Here is a 22,297-nt window from a genome sequence, read left to right on the forward strand (position 1 = left end):
TTTACCACCACAACTCTTGATCAATGGTTGAGATTAATCTTCATAAATAACTTACTAAATTCAATAAGTCTTAACTTTCTCTACATACTTCTTCTTACATCATCACTTATGTCATCACTTATGTCATCATTTCTTATATCATTACTTATGTCATCATTCCTTAAAATTAAATATTATAAATTTTAGGGGCTTGTTAGATTAAAATAAAATCTATTATATTTAAGGGAGAAAATTGTACCTCACAATTTCCTCCCCCTTTTTAAAAATTTCATCCTCGAAATTTACTTACTGAATAGCTTAGGATGCTTATTCTTCATCTCTTCCTCACGTTCCCATGTTGTCTCCTCTACTGAGTTATTTTACCATAGTTTTTTAACTAAAGGGATCTTCTTATTCCTTAAATCTTTTATCTTTCTATCAAGAATTTGAATTAGACGTTCTTCATAGGTTAGGTCTCCTTATAGTTGAAAAGGTTTATAATCTAGCACATAGGGGACGTATTTCTTTAGCGTGGAGACATGAAAGACATTATGCATTCTTGATAATGATGGTATGAGGGCAAGTCGGTAGGAAGCATTCCCGACACGATCGAGTATTTCAAATGGCCTAATAAACCTCGAACTTAATTTTCCTTTTTTCTTAAATCTCATTGATCCTTTTATTGGGAAACCTTTAGAAATACTTTGTCACCAATATTCCAAAGGCTTTTGCCTCTTATCTGCATAACTTTTCTGTCAACTTTGAGCTGCCTGCATTCTTTGACGTATTTTCTTGATCGCTTCAGATGAGGTAGTAATTAACTCAGGTCCAAGATGTCTTTACTCGCCCATCTCATCCCAATGAATAGGCGATCTACATTTTCTACCATATAGAGCTTCGTATGGTGCCATGTTAATTGTTGCTTGGTAACTATTGTTGTAAGCGAATTTAACCAATGGTAAATACTTGCTCCATGATCTTTGAAAGTCAATAATACATCCTCACAGCATATCTTCAAGCGTCTGAATCGTTCTTTCTGATTGGTCATCTGTTTGAGGGTGAAATGTTATATTGAACTTCGATCTTGTCCCCATAGCCTTATATAACGTTTCCTAGAATGTCAAAGTAAACCTTGCATCTTGATCAGAAATAATAAAAATGGGCACACCATGTAGTCTTACTATCTCTTTTACATATATTTCTGCAAGTTGGTCCATGGTGTACGTCATTCGAATAGGCAAGAAGTGAACAGACTTTGTAAGTCGATCAACGATCACCCAAACGGCATCATGCATTTCGGTAGTTTTTGAAAGAATAACAACGAAGTCCATCGTGATTTCTTCCCATTTCCATTAAGGCCTTTGATTGGATTACAAAAGTCTTGCTAGTCTCTCGTGCTCCACTTTGATTTATTGACAAGTGAGACATTTTTTCACGAACTCCACTATATCTTTCTTCATTCCAGGCCACCAATAATTCTTCTTTAAGTTTTTGTACATTTTGTTATACCAAGGTAAAGTGAACGTGGAGTTGTGTGAGCTTCAAATAGAATTTCTTTCTTTTTTATCTTTATTGTCTGGCACACATATCCTGTCCTTGCAAAAGATGATTCCCCTCTCTAACTTTTAAATGACATCTCCTTTGAGTTGGCTTCTATCTTCAACTTCTTCAAGTTGGAATCGCTTTCCTGCCCCTCCTTAATCTTTTCTAATAAAGTTGAACGAAGTGTCATGTTAGCTAATTTTCCTACTACTAGCTCGATTTCTGCCTTGCATATGTCATCTTGTAATGGTTTAGGTAGAATCCTTAAAGCTGACAAGCTTGACTTTCTACTTAGTGCATCTGCTACCATGTTTGCTTTTCTAGGATGATAGTTTATTTCACAATCGTAATCCTTGGCAAGCTCTATCCAACGTAATTGTCGTATATTTAACTCCATTTGTGTAAAGAAGTATTTGAGGTTCTTATGATCAGTGTAAATCTTACAATGCGCCTTCATTAAATAGTAATGCCATATTTTTAGTACTGCCAACTCTAAATCATGCGTTGGATAATTTTTCTCATATTCTTTCAATTGTCTGGAAGCATATGAAATGACTTTCCCATTTTGCATGAGGACACATCCTATGCCATTTTAGAGGCATCGCTATAGATGACAAATTCCTCAGAGCTACTAGGAACGGCTAGGATTGGAGTAGTGATTTGTCGTCTTTTTAGTTCTTTAAAACTTTTCAAGTATTCTAGAGTCCATAGAAACTTAGTATTTTTCTTTGTTAACTGGGTCAGTGGCATTGCGATCTTCGAGAAACCTTCCACAAATCTTCGGTAGTATCCAGCCAAACCCAAGAAGCTTTTGACTTTTTTGGCATTAGTCGATCTAGACAATTGGTTTACATCTTCCACCTTTAAGGGGTCTACTAAAATTCCATCCTTAGACACGATGTGTCTAAGGAAAGTTACTTTTTCAAGCTAAAACTCATATTTTTTTAGTTTTGCATAAAGTTGCTTCTCTTTCAAGGTCTGAAGAAAAATCCTTAAGTGCTTAACATGCTCTTCCTTTGATCGTGAGTAGACCAAAATATCATTAATGAATACCACTATGAATTTGTCTAGGTAGTCTTTAAATACCATGTTCATGAGGTCCATGTAGGCTGTTGGGGCATTAGTTAGACCAAATGGCATTACGACAAACTTATAGTGTCCATAAAGTTTTCTGAATACTGTTTTAAGAATATCTTCTTCCCTGATTCTCAACTGGTGATATCCTGATCATAGATTAATCTTTAAAAATACCGCTGCTCCTTGCAATTAATCAAACAAGTCATCAATGCGTGGAAGCGGGTATTTGTTCTTGATAGTCACCTTATTCAGCTCTCAGTAGTCGATGCACATTTGCATTGATCCATCCTTCTTTTTTACGAACAATACTGGTGCTTCACATTTGCATGTCTAGTAATTCTTGCAATTGACTCTTTAACTCTTTTAGTTCTGGTGGGGACATCTTATAAAGAGCCTTTGAAATTGGAGCAGTTCTTGTTAGCAAATCGATTTTGAATTCAATTTCTCGATTCGGTGGCAATCTTGTGAGTTTTTCAGGAAAGACCTCATGAAATTCGTTCACCATTGAAATATCTTTCAAATTTGGTCTTTGCTCTTATGGGTGCGTTTGGGATTGAGGTGCTGTACCTTTTAAGCTACAGTTGCTGTGAAAAAAAAGCTGTAATTATGAAACAAAAGTTAATAATATATAGTAAATATAAAATTTAAATAATAATTTTGATAAAATTATTAAAGACATAATAAATTTTATATTATACAAGTGAAAAATCATAACAATATAGCTTAAAAGCTACAACAGCTAGTGTTTACCAAACACTTTAGTGCTGTAGCTTTTAAGCTACAGCTGCCCAACCTCAATCCCAAACGCACCCTATGTTTCGATGACCACACATGCCAAGTACCCGTCACATCCTCCATTTAATAGTCTAGCTTCTTTTAATGTAGAAATGATAGACATTTTGTTCTCTTTGCATTCTCCTTTAAATGTAAACGATTCCTTTTGTGATGGTCGAAAAGTTACCTTTTTTTTCTTACAATATATCTTGGCAAAGTGCTTCCATAGCCAATCCATGCCAAGAATTATGTCATAGTCATGCATCTTAATAATTATTAGGTCAACATATAGTGTATTACCACTAATACGAACCTCACATGCCTTAACTAATTGTCCTGAATTCAATATTTCACCAGATGATACCATGACACTAAAAGGCCTATTTATTATGCCAGGGACATTTTTTATTTTCTTAATGAATGCTGGTGAGGCAAATGAATGTGTAGCTCCTGAGTTTATTAGCACATATGCATGAGTTTTGGAGTTAGATAGTTCACCTGATATTACTGAGAGGTTTCCTTATGCATCCGTCTCGGTGAGTGTGAATACTCAAGCATTAGTCTTTTCTTGTTGCGTACCATTTTCCTAGCAGTCCCCAATGAAGTGTCTTCCTTTCCACATTTGAAACATGTTCTGGTATGTGCTCAACATTGTCCAAGGTGAGTTCTACCGTATTGATTGCACTTTGGTTTTTGTAGGACTTCCTTCTGATGATTCTTTGGCGTTTGCTTTTACTCTAATCTTGGACCATTGGGTTCCCTTTCTCTTATTATTATTTGAGTGTTGTTTTATAAAGTTCCCCTGGTCCATACTTCTTTTGTTTCTTCGTTTTTCTTCCTTCTTTTCTTCATCTGCTTGTTCAATTGCCAAGGCTCGATCGATTAGATCGTTGAAGGAAGCATCATGAACTCTAGCTACCTTTAAGTCTTTGTGAGATTTTTATGCAATCCTTACATAAAGTGGTCATTTTTCAAGTCTTCCGTTGCAACCATATGTGGAGCATATCGAGAGAGCTCATCAAATTTTCGGATGTACTCTAGCACAGACATACTTCCTTATTATAAATAAACAAACTCTCTTCTTTTGGCTGAGCGAACATTCTTTGAAAAGTATTTGTTATAGAAGTGTTCTTTAAATTCCACCCATTGCATTATTGCTTCATTTTAAATTCGTTTAATTGAGTCCCACCAGTATTCTGCCGCTCCTCGTAGCATAAAGGATACACATGAGACCTTTTTTTTTATTCTGGTTCTTTGCATACTTCTATCATTCTTTCCATGGTTCGCAACCATTGGTTTGCTACGATAGGATCTATACTGCCTTCAAATGTGGGTGGATTTAATCTTCTAAATTCGCTTCCGACGTTATTCATTGCCCAACCATGTTAATCTAAGATATATTGTCAAACCTTACCTTTGTTCAAATTTTTATTTTAATATGATTAAATCAAGTTCAAAAATAAAAATATATTACTTATTCGGAGATTAGGGACTCCTTGGTGATCCCCGTCCCCTCCCCTCAGGAATCCCCTCTTATTATTCGGGGAGGGGACAGGGATCCCCTCAAGCAATTCTAATGGGGACGGGGATATATAAATAACATCGGGGATGGGTGCGGGGATGTCGGTCCCCTCCCCTCCCCTCCCCATTGCCATACATAGAAATTATCTATGTATTCACCAAAGCTCTCTCGAAAGTCATGTTTCCCAATTTTTGACAAAACCTTAGCATCCAGATCGTATATCACTTGCCAACTTGAGGGGGAGTAATAAGCAAGCTGTAAATGGTCAACAAAAGAAAATTTGCCAACAGTTAAAACACACAACATAGCTTGCACAAGTCAAGGTTATCATTGAATTTACCTATCAAGAATTTATAATATCATGTATCTCAAAAAAGAAAGTATTTTATTACCTATTTTGTAGTTTAGGAAAGCATATTATGTACTGCAGCTGTATTTATGTAGTTATGTAATTAAATCTCTGATAGCTAGTTATTTCATTATGTACATAACTTTTGTAAATTCACACTTTGTAAACAATCAAAATCAGAATACAAGTTATTTTTTTTTTCAATAATACGAGTTGTATTATTTGTGAGTGCTAATTATCTAAACCCCTCTCTTGTGTTCCAAGCCAATTCCTGATCCACAAATGTCAATTCTAAAGTGAAGGTACTAAGTTCTTTTTCAGGACTTATTTTCACGGAAAAAAAAAACCTAAATATGTTTCCTTGGAAACATCTCTATCAGTCGAAATGAAACCTCTAATGGATTTATAATCATCAAACGATTGTTTTCAAGAATATCATAATGTTAATCTTGCTAGTAATTTATTTATCATTGATTTAATTGGTCAATGCATCAACACCTAAGCTGAGCTGGACATTGTTTTTAAATATCAGCCATTAGAGACACTGAGACTATATGCAAATGCAGATTTTATTTATAGTTGAAACCCAGATGACTGTCTCTAAATAAAAATTTGAACGATACCTCCATTATTGTGGCAGTAATTACTTCATATGCATTTAGGAGTTGTTGTAAGTAGTTGAGTGCTTCAGTGAACATTAAAATCCTGCCTCAAATTCACCCACTTAAGGCTCATGCATCTTGATCATAATTCCAGCCACATACCCAGCAACACTCCAACTAATACCCCAAATCATACGTAACAACCCACCATCTTGCGACAATGCTCTAACTCTAGCAATATACACAGCAACACTCTGACCTATACCCAGCAACCCAATCTACACCAAAATCAATCAAAATACCTAATATTATCAAATGCATATCATCTATACTACAATCCTTAACAACAACCATTATAGTTTAACACTTCAACTTTAATTTCAACAAATTGTAACAACTAATAACAAGGTGCATCTATAGTTTCATACTTATACTAACCAATTTGCAAATGCGACAAGGATGTGGAAAAAAATGGTTAGCCCACTCCAAAAGAACCTCATTAAGTTCATCCTGAGTGTATTCCTTCTTTGCATTAAAGTATTAATTGCAAGATTAATATTGTCAAACTTCAAAAATAATGCCACAGATATAGTATAAAAGCAAATAGAGATATATACTATTCAAGAATTTTCAAAATCATCCTGCTTTCATGCTTTTGTTCTTCAGGCTTGTTGTACAGAATCCTGCATAACTCCTTCCAATTTCTTAGTTTTTATCCCGAGAGGGACCAAAATGTGCATTTACTCACCTAAACTTTTAGCCTCAACATAAACTGAAAATGTTACCCTCTATAAATATGTTAGTGAGACTTTAAACACGTAAAAGTGAATTTAAAAGTGAATTTAAACTGAAAATGTTACCCTCTATACATAAAATACTTAAATTATAATAAAACACACATAATAAAAGCTTAGAGAATTTAAACACGTAAAAGTGAAAATGTTAGTGAGACTTCGAGCATAAAATGACAATTTTACCCTCTATAAATATGCATTCTCTAGTACTCAACAATAGATTTAGAATAACAAAGTTGATTTTATGCTTTTTTTAACTTATATATAGAAAACAAGCACAACAAGCAAGAGGAATTGAACCAAGTCCAAACTTATTCATACTACAAGTTCGCCCCAATGGCTAAGCATAGAAAAGAAAATGGGAAGATAAATATTTGACTTTGCTCATAAAAGAAGTGCGTTTATTTATTATGATCATATTCAATTTCAATTCTTTATTGCAGTAACAAATAGGTACTGAACTTAATCCACTTAATTTATTCAAGATGTTTCATGTAAGGGGACATTGGCAAGTAACAAGGCAAAGGAAATGCATGTGTGTATTTGATATTAAATTTTCATAATATTCCTGATTTATTTGCATGATTTCATTACTATATGCACTCACACAAATGTATTTATTTATTATAGGAAACAATGGAATCAATGAGATCCACTGTTGTAGATCAAGGCTTGCCAGTGGATGAATGGAAAATATATCGAGAAGTGACAAGAGAAGCAGCACATGGTCGTGTTGTTGGTCAGGGAGCAGGCATCAAAGGCAAGGATGTGTATGGTTCTCCAAGTCAAGGACGTAACAAGCATCAATGTAGTAATTTAGAAGTAAAAGTAAAAGACTTAGAGAAAGGAATCCAGAAGTTGAAAAGAATGATAAAACTTGTTCTTGGAAAGTCTGTACAAGAATCATGTCGTAAGGTATAGATTGTTTATTTCATTTTATTAATAGATTAAGTGAATGAATTTTTCTATGCTTTGAGTTCTCACAAAAAATGATTGGTGACTTGTCATTGCTCTATTAGTTGATGAACTTAAGTAATTATGGACAAGCTTCTAATATAGGTGAATGATGAAATAATTATTAGTTTTTTTGAAATGGAGACTATGCATCTATATAAACTTGTTTTTATTACAATATTTTTCTCATTAGTCTCAACTTCTTGATTATGTTTTATACAAGTTCTTGTTTTGGTAATAATAATGATTAAAATTCCTTCTTTCACCTAGGACATTGTTTTGACGAGAGAAGATGATGATGGGTATGAGGATGATGAAGTTGAGGCAAATGATTCAGCAACTCAAGTTGTTTTAGAGGATGATTGAACATATCTAAGATATGGTGATATCATTTTGTTTATAATTTGGTATTTTTTTCTGTAAAAGATATTATAAAATTGATATTTTTGTTGCATTTTTGAATGATGAATGTGATTTTATAAATTGTTGAAATTAATGAAATTACATTTAGTATATTTCGTATATTATTATTATGTTTGTTACATTACTTCCCTAATATAGATATTTCAACAATAAAAATAATGAAATAATAAAATAATGTTATTATATAAAATAATGGGGGTCATTAAACAACAAATTAATTAACACTATAAGAAAAAAGAGAATAATTGATATTTAAAAACTGTCAAATAAATGAATATTTGACAATTAAAAAGTGCCAAATATTCCTGTGTCAAATATGCTTATTTGACATTTAGTAAAATTGTCATTTATTTTTGTCAATTAATAATAATCAAATATTTTTCACAATATAAGATTGTCAAATGTGTATGACACATAATAATAGTCATATACATGTGACATTATTCAAAATGGTCAAATGCAAATGACTTGATAAAAATATCAAATATTATAATTCCTTGTCTTGGGCTGCACATAATATATATTATAACATTGAAACTTGATAAAATTCAAAATTTTTCAACTAACTTCAAACACCATAATAAAGCATAGGAAACCTGAATTCATATTAAAATGAACTTGCATTGTATGTATAAATGTATCAAATGTCTTAAGTATAAATCTAAAATAAGATTGTTTCTAAAACTATACATTGAGCCTATAGTTAGCATTCCACCATCGGTCCAAATGTTTTTCATAGCAGCGTTGTACGTACAAAAGGAAAATGTGTTCCTGTGCTTAAAATCACATTAAAAGCAACTCCAATACTGATCCCCAGAACCAACATGGGTTGAAACAAAAGTGCAAGGTCATAGTCGATAACGGGCATATCAAGTGTGGGATGCCTTTGCCTTAGATTGTAGACAACAGTAGCAACCACAGTACCAGTGATCATACCTGCTCAGTCATGAGGGTTAAAACGACTGTGAGAGTAAGCATATGATTGTCTTGAACAACCAAGATTGTATCTGTAAAAGAGGGGTTTGTTTCACTTACATTTTGATAGTGCTACAGATGATTTTGGATCAAATCCAATAATCAGATAAGTACAGGAACAAATATGCCACCCCCACCAACACCACCTACACTCCCACATAGCCCTACACATCAAGAAACCAAAATTACTGCCATATACTACTGTTATTGTTTAAGGAAGAGGCTAAAAAAGTAAGTCATGGTTACCAGTAAGGCATTGACAAATTTTAATTGAATTAACTGAGAGCTTTTATTATGAATCCAACTAGATGATATAGTTGCCTTATGCAATGAAAGCATAAGATATCTATGCACAAAGAGAAGGAAAAATCTATGCATGAAAAATATTAACAATAAACTAATGTACTTCAATTGAATCGTATGCTATTTACCTGCATTACTTGTCTCTTTTGCATTTTTTTTCAAATCAAGTCACTAACATAAGTGGTCCAATCAGAGCGAATTTCGTTGATCTCATCTTTATTATAAGTATCTTTTTCATTAAACTGACATCAAAAGACAGAAAACTATATTTATTTGTCACTCCTTCAATTCATAGGCTTCATTTTAACCACATTTCTCTGTAAAATCTGCAATAAGTTTAAGCTATGTTAATGATCTAACCTTTGCACAAAGTATACTTTGATCTGCAATAATCTCCTTCATGAATCACATGACATAGTAGCCGCATTCAACATTACCAATTTGCATAGGCACCTTAACATCATTCCATTTCAAATTAATCTTTTTCATTTGCTGTCCTTTTTTGGCAAGAAACATTCGAATCCCACTACAAAAAAATACAAATCAAATACGAAATATTAAACTCAATAATTATATCTATAGCAAAAACCACTAGTACACTTATAGCTAAATATCTTTAATATACTTACACAGTTACAATTTTTTTTTATATCAACACTGATTTCATTTCTCACTGAATTCAAATAATGAACAACCATTGAGGGCAAGTCGATCACAAGCAAGACCAATGACAACTATTAACAAATGAATAAAGAGTTAGAAAAAAATACTAATTAAAAAGTAAAAACTAAGTAGATAAACAAAGATATTTAAAGCAACAAAATAACTAACCTAGGAGTATATGGTAAGAAGATAAATTAAAATCTCATTAATTAATAAAAATCAATAACATTACTTCCAATTTGCAAGCAATTTGAGAATTGTTGCAGTTCTGTAAATTTCCTTTGTTAAAATGTATTAAACAGACCAAAATGAAGCTAAGTGCATTACGTTAATATATTACGAGAAACATCTCAATAAGATGCTTGTTAAAAACAAAAATAATCTTTTAAAGAGACATTTCATCAAACAAGTAATGTGCATTCAAATAGCAGAGCAGATACGACACTTGGAATCAATTAAATCAACCCTAGATTGTTTAAAAATACAAATAATTCAACTATAACCCTAAAATTATCAAACCAGAAAGAGAGAAGTAGAAAAAAATTATAAAAATTAAAGGAAACAATACCTGAAATTCGAGAAGCAAATGAGGCTAAAGCAAGCTGAAATTCTTTGTGCGTTCTTCTTCGAGAGAGGATGGAGATGAAATTTGAAATTGAGTGATTGATAAAAAATGCGAGGTGATTATTGAAAAGAAATACAAGTTTGAATTTTCTTAAAAGAAACAAAGGCATTCCAAATGTGATATGTGAACGAAACAAGCTCACTAGGCTAAAGCAAGCTGAAATTCTTGGAAGACGGGCAAGATGGGCATCTGGACTTAATACCATATCAATTACAGGTCCACAACATGTGCGTTTTTTGTTTTTTTCTTAAGTCAATAAAAGGAAAACGTAAATGGTAATTATTCAATAAATATATAATATATTTCCACTTATTTGGTAAAACGTCATAAGTATTTGACGTTTAAATAAATTGTCATTTATATTTCACAATTACTCAATTTTTCACAAAATATCATATTTATTTGATATTTCTTAAAAATTATCAAATAAAAAATGTCAAGTATTCTATTTTTTCTTGTAGTGAAAATAAGTCTATTTCCGACAGTGTATCTTTTATTTCTTGGAAATGTCTCATTTTCTTTTATTTCTTGGAAATGTCTCATTTTCTTGTAGTGTACGGCTAGCTAGTCAATGTCTAGGTTTAGAATGAATCCCATTATTTCAGCAAAATATTTCTTCCATATAACAATCACGTTTCTTAATATATAAATTAAAATAACACCAACATAGTACCAAACTAAAAAAAATATATGCTTCAAAGACAATAAAATGCACAAATGATACCAAGCGAAGCAAGATAAATGATAATATGTCAAATGAAATTTCTTTATGATGAAGTTTTTTTTTTTTTTTTCCTTTCCCAAGTTGACGTCATGGATATCAGGACATCATTGTCAAACGAAATTTATGCCTTTTTTTGGTGTTGGGGGGGGGGGGGGGGGGGGGGGGGGGGGGGGGTGGGGGTTGGAGAACGTAGCTGTTATTGTCAAATTAAATTTTACGCACCTTTCTTTTCTTTTCTTTTCGTTTTCTCATGGCAATTAATTAGTTTACTCATGTGGAATTACACATCATTGGCGTTGAAATTGACTTTTAGATACCTCCTTCCAACTTTTTTCATTTCAATTATTGATATATTTTTTCAGCTTTCTTTTGAAACTTTCTGAAATCTGAATGTATTGGGAAAAATATTTAATCAAACTGAAAGCTCATACTATTTCGTTTTCGGATTGCTCTGAATAAATCGTAGTGTATATATTCTGCAGGTCGCTTGGAATTTAAGGTCAAAATGAAATTTATTTGAAATTTCATTAGATATCCTTATCAAAATATTTGGTTACACCAACTCTTTAGTTAAATTTTACAATATTGTATATTTAAATGCCCACAATACAATTTATCATTAAAGAGAAAATAATATTCACACTGAAATATTATGTGATATGCATGGTATGTAACATGTTATTCACAAATATTACGTGAGTTAATTAAACTATGCCATCGTTATGAATATCATATCATTTGAGGTAAAATTTCAAGATGCCTAATACTACTCTTTGTATAATCACACTGCACTTAATGGGGTGAATTACAATAGAGTCTTCGTTATCTTTCAAATTTACAAATGAGCTAGCAGTTAACATAATCAATCAATTAAATCTTTCTTTAAGTGTTTTTTTATTTCCACCATCTCTAGATCCATTGACCATCTTAGATACTAGCTTGCATTACAAGAAAATTAATTCAACTTTTTGAACCTTAAAAGGACCAAATTGACCGTATGGAGGTTTTCCCAGCATCGCTACCTTCAGGTCTCAAGTCTGGTCCAAGTCCACGTGCCAATTGCCACTGTTTATCGACATCTTCCACTGGTTTCTTGACGGCAGCCAAACAATCAAAAATAGCTTCGAATTTCTTTTGTATACTGATCTACATTCAAGCAAGCCAACTTTCTTAAGAGGTTCACTAGTGGCAAACTCTTTTTCATTGAAACATAATAACCATGCATGTCTGTGACTCTCAAGATTGGCTGTGATACCATAAAAAAAAAGTTTCATTGACGAATCGTTGGATGCATAGACAATATGGGGCATAGTGTTTTGCCCAAGATTCTTGGCTTCCACCTAGTTAAATTAAAAGAAACGAATAGAGGTCTAACGGCTAGTGATTAATTCATGGCTTCCATTATTCTTGCTTGTTATGTAAGGTTGATTGTGCTATTTGATCCTCAGTTTTAATTAGCTTCACTTGATTGAGTTGACTTGGATATTATACTGCATGTTAATTGAAGATTTTTGTAATAACATAGTGGAAATGTGATCAAGATAGATAAAACCCTCGCATAAAATAAGGATTTTAATGATAAATTATTAAGCCCGTGACATAATCTTTCTAATAGTAAACCGGAAAACAGAATCCATGCACCCCAAATACAAGTCCAATTATAAATTCTGCTTGAAAAAATTAAAATACTAAATAAAATAATTAAACTTCAATTTTGGCTTACATCAAACAATCTTAGCCAATGATGTTTCTGATTGGCTTAGAAGAATCGTGGGGATGTTATACTTTTGAAATATTAATTTTGAATAGTAATATTACTCATTAATTTGAATAGGTTATTCACTACTAGAAAAATGGTCTTTACTGACATTAGAATGGTGTCAGTAATTACTTTTAGTGACACTTATTAATTGTGTCAGTAATCTGGGAGTCAGAAAAATTGTGACACTTGTAAGTGGTGTCAGTGATTACTATTACTATAATATCACTAAAATCATAACACCATAGTATTAGTAATTATTGATATCACATTAGTGTCTATAATTACTGTTACTATAGTATCACTATTTAATTTATTTAAAAAAATAAAAATTTGAATTAGCTCATTGCGTATTGATTTATTGGTGAAATTAAAAAACACCACAAAGTAACCAAAAAAGCTTAATTTATATTATAAAATCTTTCATTTCATATTTAAATATTATTAGTACACATTACAAATTCCAACACTCCAACAAACAAGAGATGCGAAATCTCACTCTCATAACTGAATAATCTAAATTACATACATAAAAATTTCAGCCACATCCAATCAGATGCCTACTAGTTGTGGCTAAATTTAACATTTCTAGAAGCTAAAATGAAAAGGATGATTGCCTCCACTATTTGAACATAAGTAGTGCAATTACGTTAACACAACAGTAGCTTCTCCATTCTCCATTCAATAGTGGATGGGTTAGAATACAAGTGAAGTTGAGAAAAAAGAAACTTCAAACACATTGATCAAATCTGCAAATGAATACATGGAAAAGGGAAAAAAAATTGCATGTTAATTTCCAACCATGTGAGAGAAAAAATGGTTAACAGAAATAAACTTTTATCAAATTCACAACACAAAACTCAAACATAAAAAAAAAAAACTTGATTTAACAAAAATAAAAAAATGACGTAATTACCATTAAATTGAACTTTATAACTTATAATATGACTATAATTAATCCAATGGCAGTTATGGTTGAGATGATATTTATCCTAATTTATTTCCCACAATTGCAGTTACGGTTGCATACAAATTATTGTGAAATCTATTTACTTAAACTTTATAACTTATAATTTGACTATGGAATGGTTATTTTTATGAATATTGGCTTATAATCCTTCCTTTGCACATGGAAGAAAGAGTAGAAACATGCAGCAATCAGAATACAGAGTTCATGCTTTAAAACAAAAGAAGAAAGAGTAGAAACATGCAGCAATCAGAATACAGAGTCCATGCTTTGTAAGCTCATCAAAAGTTGAGAAATATATACAGAAGGTTTAGAGCATACGGATACCTGGTGGTGATGTGTCATGCTCAAAAATTTAAACTCGCATACCACCCTGCACAAATATTTGAACATTCAAACAAAGTCATTGAAACTGGTTCTTAAGACAAGAATATGAATTTCAATAATTAACTAAACGAAAATATTAACAACATCTCAATCCTGAACCTGCTCTATGTATAAATAAAACAGGACTGCAACAATAACAATTGCTTCCAACACCAAGTGAAGAAAATTTTGTACATAGGAAGTATGATTGATACTACTGTCTAGACCTTACCAAGCATTGATTACATCAAAATTCCTCCTTTCTTTCACTTGGCAAGGAAAGTGAAATTTCTATTTAGCCATGGCAATGTTACAGACTTGAGTAAGTTATGTAATACAATTCAACTTCTTTTCATGGTAGTCTGAATTTCAATTATTAACTAAACCAAAATATTAACAGAACAGCCTCCAAAATTAAAATTCAAGTAGCTATGCCTAAATCCTTAACAGCACCACCAACATAATGATAAAGCTATCAGGAAGTGAGGGCATGTAACATTTTAACTGTACCACATGCATCTCTACAAATATTCCATTGACAGATCTTGCAACCAGAAAACAAACTTGCGCTTCCCATGGAAAGAGCCCATGAAAACCCATCTATGTTAGTTCTAAAGATCATTGATTGATTTTTCCAAAGTGAAAGAGAATAAATAGAGCTTCTAAAAAAATAATATTAGAAAGAAAAAAACATAAATATACTTCTTATTTCTTAACACCCAGTTAACCAACATACCATCAAGGGGGAAAAAAAAAGATACCAGCATAAGCAAGGAAACACACTGAAGTAGCTGTAAGCTCCACGAACTCCCTTCAATTATAATTATCAATCAAATATTTACAAAATCTCATCAAATCATAAAATTTTCAAAATTATACATAAGTAGCTGCGGTTTTGCGGAAATGAAACAAATACCTGGTACGCAACTCGAAGGCGGGACCCGTCGGATACAAAATTTGAAAACTGAGCCGAAGACAAAGGCCCTGAAACACAAACCAAACCTATACAATAATTAAAAAAAGAAAGAGAGCGAGAGAGAATAAAATCAAATAAAAGCGAATAAAGGAGAAGGACAAGATGGATATTTCTCATACGGGGAAGCGAATTCAACAAATCCTTCGAAGCGGCGTCCTCTTCATCATCATCGAGAATGCTCTGCCGGTGAAGCGCCAGAGCGGTTTTGTTATTGTTATAGCCGATTTTCTCATCGTTTCTGTTAATAGAGGCCTTAACGGTAACGTTAAACCACCGTGGGATGTTAAGCAGACGGAATCTGACGATGCATTTTGGTGTTTGATCCGACTGAGAGGGTTTAGCAGTGATCTGTCGCGAAAGTGGGGTCAGCTGTGATCGTGCAACGGAGGCCGCCATTAATCAACGCGTGAGACAGCGAGACTCAGTCGCAGGTGACTTGCGAGACGAAAAAAAATATATATATATGGGTCTTTAGTGGCATGGTGGATGTTTCGCAACCTCATGTAGCTCGTTAGGGTTTCGTATGGTATGGGTCTTAGAATTTGAGCAATGTTGTTAGGATTTCCCATGGCATGGACCCTTGAATTTTAGGGCTCGAAGGGGAGAATTTTTAGAGGTACGAAGAAGAAGAAGGATCTTGCCAGAGAGATGAGGCGGCTGGCCATAGAATTAGAAGTTAGAGAATTTTATGTTTATGTTGATTTTAGGGTTTTTTGCTTTTGCTTTATATTGTTGTTATTTTAATATGATAATTTGAACATTTTCAACATAAACTAAAATACGAATTTGGCCTGGTGGTTTGTTGTTTGAACATAAAGCACTCCAGTTTTGAGGTCTTAGGTTCGAGTAGCAATTAAAACAAAAATAGACTTTTTTTTTTGTTGTTTCTGATACCATAGTGTCGATAATCTCTGATGTTTAATCTACAAACACTATAGAATTAGTAACTTGTGACATTTGTCTGTTAAACACGGAAAATGACCCAAATATATGTAACTACTGATACTTTTTAGAAAAGTGTCAGAAGACGAGTGTCAGTAAAAGCCATTTTTCTAGTAGTGATTTTTGCTTTTTAAATTTTTTTACAAATTATTATTATTTTTTACTTACATTGCAAATATAAATTTTGAATCATTTATCATTAATGTACAACCTAATTGAAGATATCCAAAGTAACAATATAAATTATTTTGCAGTTACTTGTTTTGGGAACACAATAACTTAAGAAAGATCGTAATTTAATTTAATTAGTAAAGATAAAACATAAGAGCAGATGCTGGAAACAATATAAAAATGCAATATAACACGGTACACACTAATCCTTTATTCTTAATATATTAAAGGGTGGTCTAGGATATTTAAGTTTCCATACCAAAAGACTATAGCATTTTAATTGAGTGACTCATCCTATATTCAAACCCGTGTGTCACCTCATTTTCTAGTCATTACGAGACATTTCAACTACTACGCATACATCTTGAACGAAACTTTGCTATTCCATCAAGCAGTACAAGAGACTTGCGGGAATACGGTTACTCAATTCTTTATGGATAGACTTCGATGAGGGATCTCATGCCAAATATAGGTGTTATTTTGTAGTGACTGAAACCAGCGTCGGAGAATAGCTTTGCCCATTCACTTTCAGTTCTCTCTTTTCCATTAGCGTTAACGCTCATCAAAATGTCAAACAAGAACTTTGTTTCGGTTAATTCGCGTTCCTCTTCCTCTGCATTGATAACAATATCTATTATTATGACCTTTCCTCTCTTACCATTGCTTGCAATTGCTTCTCTGCGTTTCTTCAGTATCTTCAACCCATCCTCATCACCTAATCCATGAAAAATCAACTGCAACCATGCCAATCACTCATTTAATTAATATCCACTACTTATAGTGCAGTTCTGTTGTTTGATCTGACATTTTAGTTAAAATATACTTTTTCTTTTTAATAAAATCCCAGTTCGTGCGTGTGTCTATCTATCTATCTATGCGCGCACACATACACAAATCATACTTTTTAGAATGCAGATTGGTTGTTTTAAATATTGTAAAATAATTTTATAGTGTTGTAGATAAAACGCTTTACTACTCCGCCTATAAACACACACACGCACATATAAATACATATACATATAAGTTATGAAAAAATAAGTTTCAATGTTATACAAGCCTTTACCAATATGGTAAACTTCGAATCTACACTCGAAAAAATGAGGGTAACCGCACTAGAGAATGACTACGTAAATGTGTTAGGAAATTGGTGGGTGAAGCAGACACGCAGCTAAAGTAAAATTGTAAGAAAATAAAGAATGGATACCAGAAATTACGTGGTTCGGCTTTTAGCCTACGTCCACGGGCGAAAACAAAAGGAAATATTTTACTAGTGAAATAAGGATTACAAGTATTGTAATATTTTGGCTCACAACCCAAAACCCCAATACACCCAATCTCTCACTCACTAGACTCTCTGCTCTGCAAGAATTATTTCTCACAACTCTCGACTCTCTCTAAATTACTCTCTGAATAATGGAATTGGATACTCAATGAAATGGGAAGCTCTCCCTTTTATAGCCAAAAAATGGCTATTAAATTAATAATAATTTTTCCTTGTCAAAACCGTGTTCTTCATTTTCTTCTTTAAACTGCTTCTTTTTCCATTTCCTTTTCAAGCATTTCGGCCAGCCCATTTTTTCTTCTTCAAACCTTCTAGATGCTGCAGCTTCTTCAAACCTTCTAGATGCTGCAGCCAATAATTTTGACATTCTCCCACTTGGAGATTTGATTGAGGACCAATCAATCTCCACACCATCCTTTCTGCTTCGCCATAGTCATGTTGCCTACGTTGCTGCTAGGCCACAGGAGGATCTACTCCAGACAAACTTATCAGTATTTATCGGCTTGGTCAAAACATCTGCTAGGTTCTCCTTCGTATGGATTTTCTGTAAATCCACACTTCCATCTTCCACTACTTCTCGAACGAAGTGATACTGAACTCCTATGTGCTTTGTCCTGGAATGAAAAGCTGGATTCCTTGCAATGTGCAAGGCACTCTGACTGTCACAAAACACAGGAATTTTCTGTTGTTTGTGCCCGAGCTCCTCCAATAATCTTTGTATCCAGATAGCTTCCTTGCAAGCTTGTGTAGCTACCATGTATTCTGCTTCTGTTGTAGATAAAGCCACAACGGTCTGCAGTTTCGAAACCCAGCTTACAGCTGCTCCCGCAAGTGTAAACACATAACCAGTAGTGGATTTCCTTTTATCAAGGTCTCCTGCAAAATCTGAATCCACATAGCCCCTGACAGTAAACTCTGACCCTCCATAACATAATGCAACATCTGAGGTTCCTCTGATGTATCTCAGAATCCTCTTCACAGTTATCCAATGCTCTCCGCCAGGATTCGCCATGTATCGACTGACTGCTCCCACTGCTTGTGCAATGTCCGGTCTTGTACATATCATAGCGAACATTAAACTTCCCACTACTGATGCATACGGTACTCGAGACATCTCCTTCCTCTCTGCTTCATTGCTAGGACACATACTTGAGGATAATTTGAAATTAACAGGAAGTGGGGTAGAAATTGACTTACAATCTTGCATGTTGAAGCGCCGCAAGATTTTCTTCAAATAATTCTTCTGTGAGAGCCAAATCTTCCTGTTATTTCTGTCTCGGTGAATTTGCATCAGTAGTGGGAAGTTTAATGTTCGCTATGATATGTACAAGACCGGACATTGCACAAGCAGTGGGAGCAGTCAGTCGATACATGGCGAATCCTGGCGGAGAGCATTGGATAACTGTGAAGAGGATTCTGAGATACATCAGAGGAACCTCAGATGTTGCATTATGTTATGGAGGGTCAGAGTTTACTGTCAGGGGCTATGTGGATTCAGATTTTGCAGGAGACCTTGATAAAAGGAAATCCACTACTGGTTATGTGTTTACACTTGCGGGAGCAGCTGTAAGCTGGGTTTCGAAACTGCAGACCGTTGTGGCTTTATCTACAACAGAAGCAGAATACATGGCAGCTACACAAGCTTGCAAGGAAGCTATCTGGATACAAAGATTATTGGAGGAGCTCGGGCACAAACAACAGAAAATTCCTGTGTTTTGTGACAGTCAGAGTGCCTTGCACATTGCAAGGAATCCAGCTTTTCATTCCAGGACAAAGCACATAGGAGTTCAGTATCACTTCGTTCGAGAAGTAGTGGAAGATGGAAGTGTGGATTTACAGAAAATCCATACGAAGGAGAACCTAGCAGATGTTTTGACCAAGCCGATAAATACTGATAAGTTTGTCTGGAGTAGATCCTCCTGTGGCCTAGCAGCAACGTAGGCAACATGACTATGGCGAAGCAGAAAGGATGGTGTGGAGATTGATTGGTCCTCAATCAAATCTCCAAGTGGGAGAATGTTGAAAGTCATGGCTGGCGCCGGCCATCTAGATGGCCGGTGCCAACCATTCAACATTCAACACGGCCCGCCATTGTTGGTGGTGCCGTGTTGAATGACTCCAATAAAAAAAAAAAAAAAAAAAAGAGCCAAAATTTTGGCTATATAAAGAGGGCTTCCCACCCTCATTTTTCATCCAATCTTGAGAGAACAATTTAGGGAGTTGAGAGAGAGTTTAAGAGCTTGCATTTATAAGCTCTTATTTTAGTGATTTGAGAGTTTGGGTGTATTAGTGTTTTGGGTAGAGAGCTAAAATACTACAATACTTGTAACTCCTTTTCACTAGTAAAATATTTCCTTCTGTCTTCGCCCGTGGATGTAGGCTAAAAGCCGAACCACGTAATTTCTGGTGTCCTCTATTGTGCTTGTTCTTTATTTTATTTCCAATTTCATTTTAGCTGCGGTCCTGCATCACTCACCAAAGCGCCGCAAGATTTTCTTCAAATAATTCTTCTGTGAGAGCCAAATCTTCCTGTTATTTCTGTCTCGGTGAATTTGCATCCCTAGAATCTTGTTTGCTGGTCCCAAGTCCTTCATTTCAAACTCCCTAGCCAACTGTGCCTTCAATTCTTGGATTCGATCTTTGTTGGGACCTGCTACCAACATGTCATCCACATACAACAGTAAAATGATGAAATCATTATCTTCAAACCTCTTGTAATATGTACAATGATCTGAACTGAGTCTGTTGTATCCAAGGCTCATGATGAAGGAATCAAATCTCTTATACCAACACCTCGGCGCTTGTTTGAGACCGTATAGAGATTTGTTCAACCTGCAAACCAAGTTCTCCTTTCCTTTTTCTGCAAAACCTTCTGGTTGGAGCATATAAATTTCTTCTTCAAGTTCTCCATGAAGAAATGCAGTTTTAACATCTAACTGCTCTAGATGTAGGTCAAATGTAGCACACATTGCCAAGACTATTCTGACTGTTGTGAGTCGAACCACCGGAGAAAATATTTCGTTAAAGTCAATACCTTCTTTCTGAGCATATCCTTTCACTACCAGTCTCGCACGATACCGCTCCACTTGGTCATTGCCATCACGTTTGATCTTGTAGACCCATTTGTTTCCAATGGCTTTTCTTCCGTGTGGTAGTGGTACAAGTTCCCATGTCTTGTTCTTGTGTAGAGCTTCAATTTCTTCCTGCATTGCTGTCATCCACAAAGCAACATCTAAGCTGTTTAAAGCTTCATGGAAAGTTGAAGGCTCTCCATCCTCTGTTAGAAGACAGTATGCAACGTTGATCTCTGTGACATATTCCGAGTGCCACGTTGGCGGTCGTCTCTCACGAGTTGACCGACGAACTTCTGGAGCCTCGGACTCGACTGGTTCTTGTTCCTCGTGCTCTGGTGCTGCTTCAGAAGAATCTGAATTTTCTGGATTATTTTCGACATATACTGGCACAGTCTCAGACTTTTCTTTTACAGTGCCATCATCTCCATCTTTTCTTTGCAGTTGATCTTCTACAAAGATAACATCTCTGCTGATGACGATCTTATGGGCAGTGGGGTCCCACAGACGATACCCATTTACTCCATCAGCATACCCCAAGAAGATACATCTTCTAGATTTTGCATCCAACTTTGTTCTTTCTTGGGCATTGTACATCACGTACACAGGACATCCAAATGCATGTAGGTAGGAATAATCAGCTGGCTTTCCAGTCCACATCTCCATCGCTGTCTTCAACCCAATAGCTGTAGATGGCGACCGATTTACTATATAACAGGCAGTTTTGGCTGCTTCTGCCCAGAATGAATTGGGTAGACCAGCAGTCCTCAACATAGCTCTTATTCTTTCTGTAAGAGTTCTGTTCATCCGTTCTGCCACTCCATTTTGTTGAGGAGTGTATGCCACCGTGAACTGTCTCTGAATACCTTCTTGCTTACAGAAAGCAAGAAACTCGCCGTCTGTATATTCTCCACCATTATCTGTCCTCAAGCACTTGATCTTTTTACCAGATTCAAGTTCCACCCACGCTTTGTATTCTTTAAACACAGGAAATACATCTGACTTTTTCTTAATTGGATACACCCAACATCTTCTGGAATAATCATCAATGAAAGTCACCATGTACTTTGCACCTCCCATGGATATATCCGGTGATTCCCAAACATCAGAATGAATCAAGTCGAGAATGCATTTACTTCTAGCAATAGATCTACTGAATTTTAATCTATGCTGCTTACTTGTAACACAATGCTCGCAAAATGGTAAACTTACCGATTTGAGCCCTGGAAGCAATTTTCGCTCAGAGAGAATCTTCAAACCTTGTTCCGACATGTGGCCAAGTTTGAGATGCCACATCATCGTTGACTCTTCTCCATTTGATGCGACACACGCATCAGCCTCCTGTAGTGTTTCTCCTTTAAGCATGAATAGATTAGCACCGATCTTTTCTGCCTTCATCAATACAAGCGCGCCTTTAACGATCTTCATAATTCCATTCTCCACATGAGTTTTGTACC

The 22,297-nt window shown here is 34.6% G+C and overlaps 2 protein-coding genes and 1 long non-coding RNA gene across 10 annotated transcripts; all 3 read right to left on the reverse strand.

Annotated features, from left to right (window-relative positions):
- Positions 1-8,597: 8,597 nt before the first annotated feature.
- On the reverse strand, positions 8,598-10,822 carry LOC112498277 (uncharacterized). Of its 3 annotated transcripts, none has more exons than XR_008051634.1 (5): positions 10,526-10,822; positions 9,655-9,820; positions 9,423-9,536; positions 9,052-9,155; positions 8,598-8,952 (listed from the first exon to the last, which is right to left on the reverse strand). It is a non-coding gene; the product is annotated as an uncharacterized LOC112498277 (long non-coding RNA). The 3 variants fall into 3 exon arrangements; XR_008051635.1 differs by lacking the exon at positions 9,423-9,536 and adding an exon at positions 9,924-10,028; XR_008051633.1 differs by lacking the exon at positions 9,423-9,536 and having other exon boundaries at positions 10,526-10,812.
- Positions 10,823-13,453: 2,631 nt separating this feature from the next.
- On the reverse strand, positions 13,454-16,081 carry LOC102619743 (arogenate dehydratase/prephenate dehydratase 2, chloroplastic-like). 6 transcript variants are annotated; one of them, XM_052433296.1, is made up of 5 exons: positions 15,494-16,081; positions 15,315-15,400; positions 15,160-15,209; positions 14,360-14,405; positions 13,454-13,814 (listed from the first exon to the last, which is right to left on the reverse strand). In XM_052433296.1, exons 1-5 carry the CDS (start codon positions 15,768-15,770, stop codon positions 13,809-13,811), a joined length of 465 nt encoding a protein of 154 aa, XP_052289256.1. In that variant the 5' UTR covers positions 15,771-16,081; the 3' UTR covers positions 13,454-13,808. The 6 variants fall into 6 exon arrangements, with proteins under 6 accessions (XP_052289256.1, XP_052289257.1, XP_052289258.1 ...); XM_052433297.1 differs by having other exon boundaries at positions 15,135-15,209; XM_052433298.1 differs by having other exon boundaries at positions 15,315-15,382; positions 15,494-16,079.
- An 837-nt stretch (positions 16,082-16,918) lies between these two features.
- LOC127899909 (isoflavone-7-O-methyltransferase 9-like) lies at positions 16,919-18,136 on the reverse strand. The gene is made up of 2 exons (XM_052434055.1): positions 17,992-18,136; positions 16,919-17,202 (listed from the first exon to the last, which is right to left on the reverse strand). The coding sequence occupies exons 1-2, from the start codon at positions 18,134-18,136 to the stop codon at positions 16,919-16,921; spliced, it is 429 nt and encodes a 142-aa protein (XP_052290015.1).
- Positions 18,137-22,297: the final 4,161 nt, after the last annotated feature.

The sequence above is a fragment of the Citrus sinensis genome, chromosome 9 (genome assembly GCF_022201045.2).
Source record: "Citrus sinensis cultivar Valencia sweet orange chromosome 9, DVS_A1.0, whole genome shotgun sequence".
Classification (NCBI taxonomy): Eukaryota; Viridiplantae; Streptophyta; class Magnoliopsida; order Sapindales; family Rutaceae; genus Citrus; species Citrus sinensis.